General features: G+C 47.2%; 1 protein-coding gene across 1 annotated transcript in view; it reads left to right on the top strand.

Annotated features, from left to right (window-relative positions):
* The window catches only part of LOC117893058 (bifunctional heparan sulfate N-deacetylase/N-sulfotransferase), a 57,379-nt gene that overhangs the window by 30,913 nt on the left and 12,469 nt on the right, over positions 1-13,997 (top strand). The window contains exons 2-3 of the mRNA XM_034799459.1: positions 1,004-2,232; positions 10,687-10,896. Of these exons, the coding sequence (XP_034655350.1) occupies positions 1,643-2,232; positions 10,687-10,896 (800 nt within the window). The 5' untranslated portion in view covers positions 1,004-1,642. The remainder of the gene's footprint in view (positions 1-1,003; positions 2,233-10,686; positions 10,897-13,997) is intronic.

The raw sequence follows: 13,997 nt of genomic DNA, 5'->3' as shown, positions 1-13,997 counted from the left end.
TTTGTATCTTCGGAGCGTTCGGTGTGTGTATGATTTCGCATTTGCCATTTGCGGCTTTGACAATTTGTCGCTTTATTTGCGGAGGAGCAGTTCGTTCTGTTTGCATTCCATTCGAGATGCTCGGACAAATAAATTGACGAAATGTCGTGTCTACTGGGCGGGTGCTGTAGACGCTCGAAGATACACCAACAATTTGTGAGTGTCCTTTGGCAGCAATTTCAATTCCAAATTGAATCGGGGGTGCACAAACAAATGTCATCATCAATTAGTTGTGATGGCGTTCATCGATACACCCACACATTGGAGAAAGTGCTGATAGGCAAAAGGTGCCACCTGTGCCGCCACAGGTACAAGTGATAATGCGAATTTATGTTGCAAATTGAAATTGCAGTGGCAAAAGGGGAACCGAAATTTATAGACATCGTAATTTTGCAATTGGAATCTCAATTTATGGGGTTTTCTCTCTGACTTTTGTAATTTTGGGCAAGCACCAAATGGATTTGGGAATGAATTATACTTTTTGGAGAGAGTTTCCAACAGCAAAGTCATTGTGTGTTTCAGTTTGGAATTAGTAAAGCCTTTTAGCAGCAAGTTTTTGTTATTTTTGGACATTTATTTGTAAGAAATGTTTGAAGTGTTAATGGAATTGTAAAGGAAAGACTCTGAACGCAAGGGTAGCTCCAAGTTCCATGTTCCGACACTCCCCTGGAGTCCACATGAGACGCTGAATAGAATCAAGTGTCTGTCCACTGTAATGGTCTACCAAACAGAAGTTGAATTACATTCCCCCAAATATTTACGCGTACTACCCATACCCATCTATATGTAGGCCCATTTATCTATATCTCTATGTTATATCTCTGTTGCCCCACTAATGAAAAGTCAATAAGGGAAAGCCCCACGCCCAGTTGTTGCGACATTTGTTGTAGATATTTGTTTGCACAACCAAAAGACAATTATTTATTTATAATGTTTTTTCTTTCTATTTCTTTACGTATTGCAGATAAGACGGACTGGAACCGAGACTGTGGAACCCACTGGAGGAAGAACTCTCAGCGGCAATGGCCAGTCAATGTCTGATTGTGTGTGAAAACTAGAACGGGGTCCCTCTCCCTCTATGACTGATAATGCTGCCACTCGACAAGAAGCGCTGCCACTCCATGCCACATGCCACACAATGGCCATGCCACAAAACGAGTATTTAAAAATCTGGAAACATATCAAATGGCGAAAAAGTGAAAAGTAACCGATGCGAACAACAGACACAACACACATATAACAGGATATACTCGTGTGGGCAAACAACGGCAGGAAAAACAGAGACACAGATTGAAACTTATACACAACTTTTGATTGGGGAAAAGAGCTAGGTTAAGCCAAGAAGAAGCCAGTGCCATAAAGGAGAACTTATATTTTGATAATTATTAAGCACACACCGACAGACAGACATGCATACATATCCCTGAAGCAAGGAACGCTGCCAATTATAAGCGAGAGAGAGAGAGAGAGATAAAGTCAAACAGAGATTGAGATACATTTACTCGTAGATAGAACCACCGATTGACAACAGCAGCAAGAGCAGCAGCAGCAGCAGCAGCAGCTGGACAAAAGCTATAGAAGAGCTTTATAGCCCAGCAACAATATGACAATATCATCTGGAGAGACAACAGCAAGAGGTGCAACCACGAATATACATCATGCAACAAATCGCAGCAAATATGAAAAACTCATTACGAAGCCACAGATGCAGTTGGCGATGCAGAGGCAGGATGCGAGTGCGGAAACGGAAGCCAATGAAAGTGCCTGTGCGGATGGCAATTTCAATAAGCATTTTGGCAATGGTCACGGAACTGGGACAACCACAGATCGCACAATGCTACTGCCTTTGGAGGATACAAATGCCGCCAGCATTGTCACGTACAAGCTGAAATCGAATGCGAATGGCAACGGCAATGGCCACATCAACAGTGGCAACAGCAGCAGCAGCAGCAGCAACTCGTGCACCTCATCATCAACGTCAATTGGTATCGCCAGCAGCAGCAGCGGCGGCAACGCCCATCAGGGGCCAGGCAGTGGCTCCTATTCTATGGGATGGATGTGCCATTGTTGTAATTTAATTGCACGTCGTTGCATTGGCTTCAATGTGCGGCGATGTGTTTTTGCCCTGTTTGCCATCACGATGGTTAGCATTTTCTACTACACGCATTATGTCGATACGGGCGTATTTAATGGGTGAGTACAACAGCTACAAACAACACCCAATGAAAGCCCGGGAAAGGGAGAGACTATCCTCCTTTTTTTGGGCATTTTCCAGCGAATTTTCATTGTGTGCTCAAGTGGGGAAAATGCACTTGATGTCTGCTACTCCTCTGGCCGCATAGCTCATTGTTTGTTGTGGGGGCAGCAGCAGCAGCAGCAGCAGCAGCAGCGTTTTTGTGTTGCCTGTTGCCTGTTCCCTGTTTGATTGGATCCCTATTCTCTTTTTCGACTTTCTTTTCTTCTGTTTGTACATTTTCAAGTGGGTTTACAGGGGCAGGCAGGGCCCTGCTGGCATATTGCTGAAAATATGCTCAAAATTAAATTAAAATCAGCAAAAATCAGGTGCTATGGAAAAAGAGCAGAGAAGTGTGAGATTAAATTGGAAAAGATGCACACACACACACATACACCCATAATGATTTAAGAGCATTCTCGAAACCCTCCTAAAACTTCTCTCTCCACTTTCTTGGCCCATCAAAATTTTAATGCATGCTGTGCGCTTCTTTCGTCGCTCTTAAAAAGTTTTTCAATGTTTTAGTGCCGCTCTCAAAGTTTTTCACCTGCTGGAATCGGCGTGGAAATCATCAACAGATTTTTCTATGGCCTGCGACAAAAGAAGCAGAGAATTTTCTATCCGTTCGACAAGTTGCAGCAACCACCCGCCCGCGCCTGTGTGTGCCACACGCCACACTTTTGCTTGGTTCAACACCTTTTTCTGTGGTGCACAGGGAAAACTACTCCTGGCTCAGGTGGGGTTTCCCTTTTGCGGGGGGGCACCCTCTTCCCTTTTCCCTTTTGACATACTCGAAAATAAAAACTCATTTCGGTGTGGCGCCATGGCATTTCCTTCGGCGCTGAAGTGCCACTCGAATGAGGTTCGGAGGGGGCAAAATATTGCTCATAATTGTGAGCGCTTTTCCTCGTACTTTGCCCTGGGATGTGTGTGTGCGTGTGTGTGTGTTTGTGTGTTCTTTTCGGTGATTATTGTGAGAGTTGGTAGAATTTTCTTTTATACATTAAATTTTTCGCATGAAATTTCTCCGGCAAACGAAAAGCCGAGAGGAGGAACCAAAAGGCGGGGCAGGGGCATGCCTCACCTTTAGCTGTTGGCTACTTTTGCGCGCAATTATGGTTTACAAACACATTTCCCAGCGAGCAAACGGTTTCCGGTGCTAAACCGCCCGCCCGCCTGCAGTTGCACAAACAACTGGGGGGAGCGAAAGTTTTTTTCTGATTACTTTCATCAGCAGAACGAGACGCCGTGTGAATGGTGGAGCGGAGCCATGGAGCCGTAGAAAGAACTGCTGTAGGGGTCCTGCAGGTGCTGCAGCTTGTAGTCCTTTGTTTTTTCATGCCACACGCCACAGCAACACTACAACTGCGAGTATTTGGCTGCCAAGGATCCAAGGAGAATGTTCCTTACATTTCGCTCGCAATTTGCTCAAAAGTTGATTATTAAATATTTACTTTTGGGCTTTGGCCAGCACTTTGGAATTTAATTTACGGACTTCAAAAACTGTGGCAAAGTTCATTAGTTTGGAGGCCAAGTGGTTGACCGAGCGAGCGACCAACCAACCGACGGATGGACGAACCATCAATCAAGGAATGAAGAATCCCCCCCTGGAGTCGAGGAATTTATCCTCATAGATTCCTCTGTGTGTGTGTGTGTGTGTGTGTCAAAATATGGTGAATTTTAATGAATTCAGAGATGGCCTCCGGACTCGAAAGTGATTGTTGCATGCCACTGGACTGCTGCCTGATGCATGATGCGTGATGCCTGCGTGTGTGTGTTCGAGTGTCTGTGTGTCTGTGTGTACTCCGGTGCTTCTTGTGGCCATCCGTCCGTTATGTAGGAAAAGGCGGAAACAAGTGACGTGCCAACACTCCTTCTCCCTCACTTTTTGCAGTGTTTTACCTCTCGGCTCTACGGCTATGGCTACGGCTCATGCTTCTGCTTCTGCTTCTGCTTACGCTTCTGCACCGCTTCCTCTTGCTGTGGTTGCCCCTGTGGCCATAGATGGCAGCCGAAGACAGGGAGAGAGCGGGAGAGCGGTAGAGTTCTGATGTGCTGCGTGTTTGTTTATGCCGTCTGTCATTATTTGCACACACACAACGCACACACTCTCTGAGTAAATGCACACACGCATATGCATAACCGTAAATGCAGTTGTTGTTTCTGTTACTTCTGGCGCTGCTCTCCCTCTCACCTCTCGCCTCTCCCTCTCCTTCATTCGTAGGTGCAAAACGCATTTTGACAAAATGCAAACGTACGTGATTTGCATGCAGAGTGACTGACAGCTGGACAGACAGACAGGCAGAGACAGGGAGAAGGGGAGCGAGACTAAAACAGAAAGAGAGCATTAGTTGAAGGGATAACCAGGGAGAATCGTTTGTTTAAATACCCTAGAAAATATCACTGCAGAGAGCTTTCTCCACTCGGTGCTTTGATATAGCAACAATGAATTGGCAGCTAATCCTCTAAGAGTATGCATGAAGTAAAGAACTTTAAGGTACAAAGATATCGATTTTGCAGCTAATTTGTTGCGAAACTCTAGTTTAGGTCTATTTTGATTGCAAATATTTGTGCCAAAATTCCATCATAGCCCTCTTCACACATCGAGATAAAAACAGACAGAGAGAGAGAGAGAGAGACAGTGAGCCAACAGGCAAGAGACAGACGGATAAACCGACAGCAACAACACGCGCCCACTGACATGGACACCACTCTCCCCCTGCTGTGCCACCCGCCTGTCGCCTGGGACGAGTGCAATAATTGATTTGTAATGCAAAAACCTGACAAAACACGCAGCTCACAGCACACAGCACACACCACACACAACAAATGTGCAGTGCAATTTGCATGCATTTTGCAGTAAAATGTAATTCCTAATTCTGCATTTTAATTGAGTGTCAGATTATGTCAGGAAATATGATGGGAAAAAAACAGGAAAAACAATTAAGGAAAAACTGATTTGCCACTCCACATTCTGCAACACTCTTTTTTCATTCGCTTTTGTGGACTATTTGTTTATTCCATTTAGAGCGCTAATTGCTCGTGACAGTTTATTCGATTAGCTTGCGACTATCTTGTCGCCTGTTAGTGGAATCGGACGGGCAATGGAATGCCTGTCACCATATAAACACGTCCTAGAGCACACCAACAAACACACACGGACACACACGGCAATCCACTTCGCTGTCCCTTTTGGAGTTCTGTGTTTTGGATGTTTTTAGGACATTATTTGCTTTGCGTGAGAAGTGCGATAAATGCAGTTTGATGTTGGGAAGGCCTGGAGTGGAGTGGATGTGTTTTATTTCTGAAAATAAAATCAACTCTAAACTAAAATGCTGCCTGCCGCATGCGATAATCAACATATGAATTACTGCCAGCCTTTTAAATGCAGCAAAATTGCGTGGCGCCACGTGACGTGTTTTCATATTTTCGCGTGCATTAATTGACTAAATATTTTAATTGCAAATGCGATTATGAATGAGCGGTGTCCTTGCTATCTTTACATTCAATTTGAGTTGCTTGTGTGTGTTAAATTTTGTTTAAATGTGATTACATGCCGCCTGTTCGGCTGTCCGTATGCGTATTTGCACAGAAATCCATTTGGCCATAAGGCTTTTGCTTCATTGAAGGACTCCACGTTGCGCCGCCGCTGTCCGCTGTCCGCCGTCCGCTGTTTCGTGCTGTCTGTGGGCGAATGCTGCGAAATGCAATAAATAATTACATTTATTTGCTTTAAATGCAATTACAAACAAACAAACGCACAAACAGAGGGACAAACACGACGGACGGACAAACGGACAGACAGACGGACATATACTTGGAGACGCCTTTTGCATTTCCCCCCCCCCCCTGCTCTCCCCGTATCTGAGGCTATTTTCAACGACTCCCCCTTTGCGCCACTCCCCTTTGTTCACAGTTCATTTGCCAGAGTCCTGAGTCCAGAGTTCTGCTGCTGCTCCTGGCAGACACTCTGGCGTCCTGTGCTGTGTCCTGTCCTCTTCTTGTCTTGCCGTTCTCCTCGCTGCCTTTGCCTTCGGCCTCTCCACTGACATTTTCCCACTCATTTCCCGGCTGCAATTCAATTGAACTTGGCTTGATTTATTTAATTAACTTTTTTTGTTGTTTTTTTTGCTGCATTTCCCTGGCAACCGACCGACGAGCACCGCAATCGGCGAGTCGTTGAGCCGCTGAGTCGCATGTCGGGAGTCTTTATTTCAAGTGTTATTCATCGGCTGCCTGCCTGTCCGCCCTCTCTGCCCTGTCTGCCTGCTTCGGTCTGTGCAATTTTCATTGTTCTTAAGTGGCTGCTGCCTGGGAAATTCTTCGCTGCTGTTGAGTGCAAATATGCCTGTTTCGCAGGAGCAAAAGATTGGGGCTTAAGGATTGCAGCAATATTGCAGCAGCAATATTGCAGCAGCAGCAGCAGCAGGAGCTTCCGCTTTTATTAACGTTTTTAATACCCGAAATAAGCCGATGAAAAACGTGTGGCCGTTGCCTGCCGCTGACATTGACAGGCGATTCGGTCCACTAAATTTGTGGCTTAGTTTTTCCCTTAGTCCTCCCCACTCTTTGCTTAGTTCTTCCCTTAGTCCTCCCCACTCTTTGCTTAGTTCTTCCCCTTTAAACCTGCGCTCCACTTTTGCCTCTCGTTGCTCGGCTCCTTTTCCATCATTTTTCTCCCCATTTCGAATGTTTAAGTGGCCGGCGCTTTGTCTTCTTTCGCCCCTCATTTTGAGGGGGGATTCGTTTGCTTTTTATATTTGCATTTTGCACCCCAGAAAAAGTAGAATTTTCCACCCAAAAACAGGCAGGGGCTTACCCCTTACAAATAGTTGGTTTTCCCCTTCCCCCCTCAGTAATTGTACGTTTTCTTTTTGCTCTTTCTTTTTTTGTATTTGCTCTATTCATTTTTTTGGCGCAAGTAAATTGTTTTTTCCTTTTCTTTTTTGTCCTTAGATATTATATTTTTTTTCTATTCGCCATATCCTTGTGCTAGATTCACATTTTATTATGCATTTCCCACTGGGGACTGCCTCTCGATTTCTCTCTTTTTTGGGTGCGCTTTTACATTACGTATGCGCCTCGTTTTGTGGCAGGAGCGAGTCTCTTCTGCTGAGGCAAGCGGCGGCTGCTGCTGCTGCAAATTTATTACAAATTTTTACATACGATTTATTGTCTGAGCGCGTGCATTGCTGACCCGCTTTTCTCGCAAGGAAAATGCTGGGGGAAAAGCAGAAGAAAATCTCAGAAAATCCCCAAACCCCGCTTGTGCTTGAGCTTGCGGCGAATTTATGCGCTCACGGATTCAATAAAACCGCCTCCCGCGTGTCATGTCTTCAACGTTGACTAATAAGCCTTGGCCATGCCCCACGCCCCTTGCTCCCCGCTGTGCAACATTCTCTCTTCCCAGAGTGAGAGCGAGCGAGAGAGAGAGAGTGAGCTGTTGGCCAAGTTTGTTGCACGCCCGCATAAATAACACGTCGCAAATGCATAAACTGACTTTTTGTTGCCTAATTTATGCAGCAACAAAAGACGAAACTTTGCAACGGAGACGCCTTCGTTCGCAGTCCTGGCCCCCTGCTGCCTGCCTCGTCCCTCTCTTTGACTCCTCTTCCTTCTCGCAAAACGGAAACGGAAATTTTGTGCTGTGCACAAATAAATCAGCGAAGTGAGGCCCCGGCCAGGTTGCATGCCTCACTGGCTCACTGGCGGACTGCCGACTGTTCGGCAGAGTTTCCACCCGCAAATGTTGCACGAAATGCAAACAAGAGGCACAAGAGGAGCACAGCCAAGCAGCACAACAAAATTTCTTCATCATCGTTCGAGCAAGGGTCACGGCACGCGAGCCATCAGAAGTTTTTCCCGCTTTGCTGATGAGCCACGAAAGTGTCCTATAAAAAGTACAAACAAAATTTGTGGACTGAGTTCTGCTTGAAGAATAATATTTGAGCAGAGGAAAAATATATTTTTGGCATGGCAAACAAATGTGGAATTGGAGAGAAGCATTTCTGCGGAGAGAATTCAGCGACGAGCTGCCATGAACGTAGGAAAATCAGATGTGAAAAGTGTCTAAATTATTTAATAAATCAATAATTTATTGTCGATTTGTTTGCAGTAATTGCTGGACAGTTTGTCACTGGAAAGATAAAGAGAGAGTGGTCCCGTGTCTGCCTTCTACTAATATTTTTCTTTGCTAAAACAATGCCCTAAAAATAGTAGTTATCTCTCGACCAAAGGGTAGCCCCAAAAGCACCCAAAATTCTCCTCTTCAGTTACCTAATTTTACACTGAAAAACACGCTGCTTTGCCTTTGAATAATCTCCCATTATTGTGGACACACGCGACTCCCCTCGTACTCTTCTGCTCCGAAAAACTAAGGCAGAATCTTATACGCTCTGTGTTTATGGCTTATGTTTTTGATTTGCAGAGCATTCTCTCCCACATTATGTCCTGCACTTGTGCTCGACTCTTGCTCTCTTCCTCCCCATCTCTGTCTGTCTGTCTCTGCCGTGTTTATAGGGCATTCCATGCAGGGGCCGAGAAATCCGAAAAAAGAAGAAACTTTTTCGGGAGCCCTGCCTGGCTGGAGTTGTTCTTTCTATTTGTATTTAGATTTGCTACAGTGTGTGCCACACGAGTGTGTGTCCGTCTGTGTCTCTGCTATGGGGGAGCACACATGTGTGTGAGTGTGTGTGTGCGTGTGTGGGGGAGCTGTTGTGTGTTGCTGCTATCTAAATATTTTGTTTTGGCAGTGCAAAAGTTTTGCCAGAGCCTTCAAGCAGAGTCCATGGTGCACCGTCCGTTTTACCCTTTGCCTGCCACTGAAAGAGAGAGAGGGAGTCCTTCTGCTGCTCCCCCTGCACGGCTTTGTAATGCAAAAAGTATTTACATTTAGCCAAAGAGCACGAGAAGCAGCAGGAGTACTGGCTGCATGTCCTGGTCTCGGGCTTTCTACGTTTTACTCGGGATTTCGGGGGCTTGGCCTAATAGGTTTTTGTTAATTTTACGGCTCTCAGCAAAAAGGGTTTCTGCACATGTTGCCAGTGCCAGGATGTAGCTCCTTGATTCGAGGACTCTTTGCTGCTGCTCCTTCTGTTGTAATGTAATGTACTGCTGTCCTGCGAAAGGTTGGCCCAAAGGTTAGGCGGCAGGAAGTTGTTGCAAGGATATGTGGAAATTGCATAAGCTTTATAATAAAATGCTTTGCTCTTTGGCAACCGAAAGGATAAGAAATGGGAGCAAGGAGGCGAGGCAGCAGAAAGACCAACCCTGGCAGTGGAAGGTGCAACAGCAGCGGCAGCGGCAGCCAAAGTTGCAGGTGAAACTCTGATAAAATCTAAATACAAAAACTTGCCCAGGTCAAAGGTGATTCTGTCTCTTCTTGTGCAACTTTTCCACTCGCATGAGAAAAGTTCGGACCCACAAAGGGAGAGGGAGCGTGAGGGAGCAGAGGGAGAGGGAAGTGGCAGGGAAGAAGACTCCGAATTCAGGGCACACAAATTCACATTAGAGCGGGAGCTGCCTCGGTTTTGCAGGTCGTTTCGTTGGTTTGTTAATGAGAGACGCCCCGCCAGATTGTTGTTGTTCTTTAAAGGACACCCCACACCCACACCCACACACCTCTGCCCATAAACCGCGCAAATGAAGATATGTGAGACGGGGCCATATTCGGTGTATCCGTATCTTGGTTGAACGGCAGCAGATGGTCTTGGCTTTTATCTTGCGGCAAACAGCACAACAGCAAGCGGTAGATGGAGGCCACACCGCTAACGACAGCGTGTGGCAGCAGCAGCAGCAGCAGCAACGTTGTTGCCACATTACGCATACGCAACGTGTTGTCGCGTATCTCAATTTGTGGCTACCTCGCGCTCCTTCCCGTCGCTCCTCTTCGCGCTTCTTCATTGCTACTTCACTTTTGGCACACAGCATGTTCTGTGCGTGTGTGTTCGTCTCTCTCCTCCCACTGCAAACTTCGTCTGACAAGGCAAATACAATAAATGAGAGCCGCTGGCTGTGGTCTTGCCGCTTCTGCTGCTGCTTCAGAGGAAGGAGTTCCGCAGCTGCCTCTGCAGTTGCTTCTTCAGTGGAAAAGCTGCTCGCTCTCCACCTCTTACCAACAGAGGAGCTCCTCTTTCTCCTCCTTTCTACAGCTATTCCCATTTTCTCTTCTGTTTTTCCCACCCATTAAATGTTGCATTTTTACGTTTTACGTGCTACATTTTTTGTGGCTCCCCAATTTTATTTGTAGCATTTTTTTCATGCATCAAGAGTTACTTTTTGTACCAAGCGCGTGGATGGGATTATCTTTGTTTCTCGTTCGCTTAATTGCTTTGAGCAGCCAAAGGATAAGGAATTAAAGGTTAAAACTGTATTTCCCCACTCTAATATTCTTCTCTTTGTTCTCTCATTTGCAGCCTCATCCAGCGGGACACACATCCGGCGCCCATCATCCACTGCCGCATGATCAATGCGGCGGGTAAACATGTCCGAGACGCCTCCCCCGCGCCCGACCATCGCTCCGAGGCGCGTCTACGCATCGATCCCAAGGTTCTGGTGTTCGTGGAGACCACATACTCGGGTCTGGGCCGGGATATTGCGGAGCTGCTGGTCTACAATCGGATCAAGTAAGTGCTTGAATGGGGAAGGAGGAAGGTGGGTGGAAAGTGGAAGGCGAAAAGCGGAACCATAGACAATTAGTTTTGGCCGCAAATTTGCATAATTGCAAAGAGGAAGCGCCAGCGATGCAGCGATAATTATTACTACACTCCAAAAAGTGCGAGACTGGGCCAAAACGGATGTGGCAGCCGGCAGCCTCCCCAGCCAACAAAATGAATGGCGAGTGCGAGTGGCCAAGTGAAGTGGCTTGCCCCATCCTGGCGCTGGTCCTGCCTCTGCCTTTGTGCGCCTGTGCTCCTGCCTCTGCTGGCGCCTGGCCATTGTCAATGTTGACCCAATTTGGGTAGTTGGCCATAAAAAGGCAGGTTATGAAATTAATGCCAAGCTCTAGGATGTGCCAGTGCCGTCTCTCTCTCCCCCTCTCTCTCCCTCTCTCTTCATTCCACCGCAGTGTTGCAGGAGTAAGTGCCGCAGGCAGCAGATACAGAAGAGATTGTGGTGCTCGGAACACAGAGGATGCTTTTCCTGCTGCTGAGGGGCAGCAAAGCATTCCAGTTTAATTGGCAACTTATGCTTTTGTGGTCGAGTGGTCTGTCCCTCCGTCTGTCTGCCCGTTCGTAAGGCTGCTCCTCTGCCATATCCATCTCCAAAGCCCTGGCATCAGCTCAGGCGGAAGTCTCGTTTTCTCTGGCTGCTCGCACCTCACCTGCTGCCGGCCTTCCTTTGGCCCCACTTCCTGGCTCACTCAATGACTGACTGTCTGGCTGTCTGCCTTCTGGCCAAGTCAGCAGTTTTTCTGTGGCAACAAAGTCGAGTTGGGTTCTGCACCTGTAGGATGGGGTCGTCTTCCTGGGCGACTCCGAACGTAATCCGTCTGGCTCTTGGGGAGCGCATCTGGCATTGCGGTGGCGCCTCGCTCTTGAAGGGTATTAGAAATTCCTCGGGTCTTCCAAGAGGAAACCAACCATCCATCCATCCTTCCGTTCTTCCTTCCTTCCATCGAGAGGCAGCCTCATCCTTCCCCCTCCCCTGGGGCACACATATAAAGAGCTGTAACTATCCCTCCATCGGGCGGTTATGCCTTTGTGATTCCGGTCTGGAGACGTGTCTGCTCTCTCGCTCTCTCTCCCGCTCCATGTGGAGGTGTGAGCCTCGCATGCCTCTCCCTGCGAGCCCGCCCAATTGGTTAACCGCAGGATGACCGCAGGATGTTCATGCAGCCTCTCGCCTCAACCGCAATTATTATACCAGCTGCACTTTGCCTCTTTGCGTGGGCGTGTCGTCAGGGGGGGCGAGGCGTGTGGCTAAACTTTTTTGCTTCACACTTTTTAAATTTCTTGCTCCAAAAAGAAAAGAAAATGCAGGACATGCATGCGAAATATTCTCTAGGCAAGAAAATAGTTAAAGGAAGGAAAAATCTTTGGCCAGTGGGTGTGCAGGATCCAGCAGGGTCTCCCACTAGAAGAGGATCCTTGGCTAAGGCAAAAAAGTCAAAAGGCAAAAATTTCAATTTGCCGCAGCTTTTGTTGATGTTGTTTGCCGCCTGCCGCCTCGCCCTCTGACTCTGACTCTGTCACTGCTGCCGCCTCTTGCTCTCCTCGTTCTTGTGCCTCGTTTTCGGCTTTTGTGTTGTATAATTAAATTTTGTCGTTATGGCAAAGGGCAGGGCAGGGCAGGGCACAAACTAGCAATGAGCGGAGGGTCCTGGCATCAGCTGCCGTTCTTGCCACTCCTTTCGCTGGAGCGCTGCTTGGTTGGCTCTCCTTCAGCAGCAGACAAGTGCTTCAACTTTAATGAGATTTCAAGTACAAATAGCAATAGCAGCACAGCGGCAGCAGCACAGCAGCAGCACTGGCATTCAGTCAGTCGTAGCAGATTGTGCCCCCGCTTCCTGCTGCTGCTGCTGCTGCTGCTCCTTCTGTTGAGTAATGCCAGGACATTGTCTCTCGCGTAGCAGCAGCAGCAGCAGCAGCCCAAATATGCAGCCGAATGACTCTTATGACCTAATCAACTCTCGGTTATAGATGGCTGAGTGTGTGTGTGTGTGTGCCTAGATGGATGCTTTCTCCTTACATGAATGCCATCGCATCGCTCCTTCGCTCTGTTGTGTTTTGTGTGTGCTTATCAATGACTTCATTAGTAGTTTAGTTCCTTCACTTGGGGGGACTTTTGGCTCTGGCCCGTAACCCATGCGATCCTCTGGCGAGGCAACAAATTTCATTAACATTACCATCTCATTATTGTCGATGACTTTTGTGTGTGTGTGCAGAGGAGAGGCACTAGAGAGAGAGAGAGCAAAGTTTCGTTGCCTGAAGCTATCTGCCCCATGTGGCAGGGCCTGGGTTGGGGGGCAATCAAAGTTGTCGCTGAAAACACGACAGACATCAAGGGCGTGGGATGCCATGGCAGCAGCAGCAGCAGCAGCACCGAGCATCATTATTGTTAAGCGTTTCCATAGCAGCATTTGTAGCCTGTGCCGGCAACTGCGTGCCACAGTTTTGGGGAGTCAAATCGTTGCTGTAGCCGTGTAGCTGTCTGTGTGCTTAAATTTGGCAATGTGGCAGTGCGTTCCTGCTTCATTCTCGGTGTGCGTTTGGCAGGTGCATTCCTATAACTTTCTGCTGCGTGTGTCTCGTGGCTTTTCCAGGGGAGTCTCTGGCAACATCTGCAGCTTCCAGCTCCATGGCTCCCATTATCAATTATTTATGAGGCCAAAGCCTGCTCTGCCAGCTCATGGCTCCCACGTTGCCACTCAATTAGCCATGAAATATGCAACTGCCTCCCACTTTTTTGCACTGTCACACTTGACGTATGCTTAATGTCTGTCTCTCTGGCTACCAATTTTGATGGAATTTACGAGATTTTATTCACTGCACTGCAAGTCGTTGAATAATTGATTGACTAATCATGTTTCAAATCAGTTTTTGAGGGGCATTTCCATTTGTTCCCATTTTACTTTAAGTTTCTGTGGCATTTTGCTGCCTGCCCTTGCCGGAATGTTCCCCCTAATGGACAAACAACGCTTGCCATTTCCTTGCTCCCTCTTATGGCCATTTGTTTGGTCTTTTAGCTGCTCCTTTTGTCCATTTATTTGGCTCTTTTAGACGCT

This window comes from Drosophila subobscura, chromosome J (genome assembly GCF_008121235.1).
Source record: "Drosophila subobscura isolate 14011-0131.10 chromosome J, UCBerk_Dsub_1.0, whole genome shotgun sequence".
NCBI lineage: Eukaryota > Metazoa > Arthropoda > Insecta > Diptera > Drosophilidae > Drosophila > Drosophila subobscura.
This window is presented reverse-complemented; position numbering and strand designations above follow the sequence as displayed.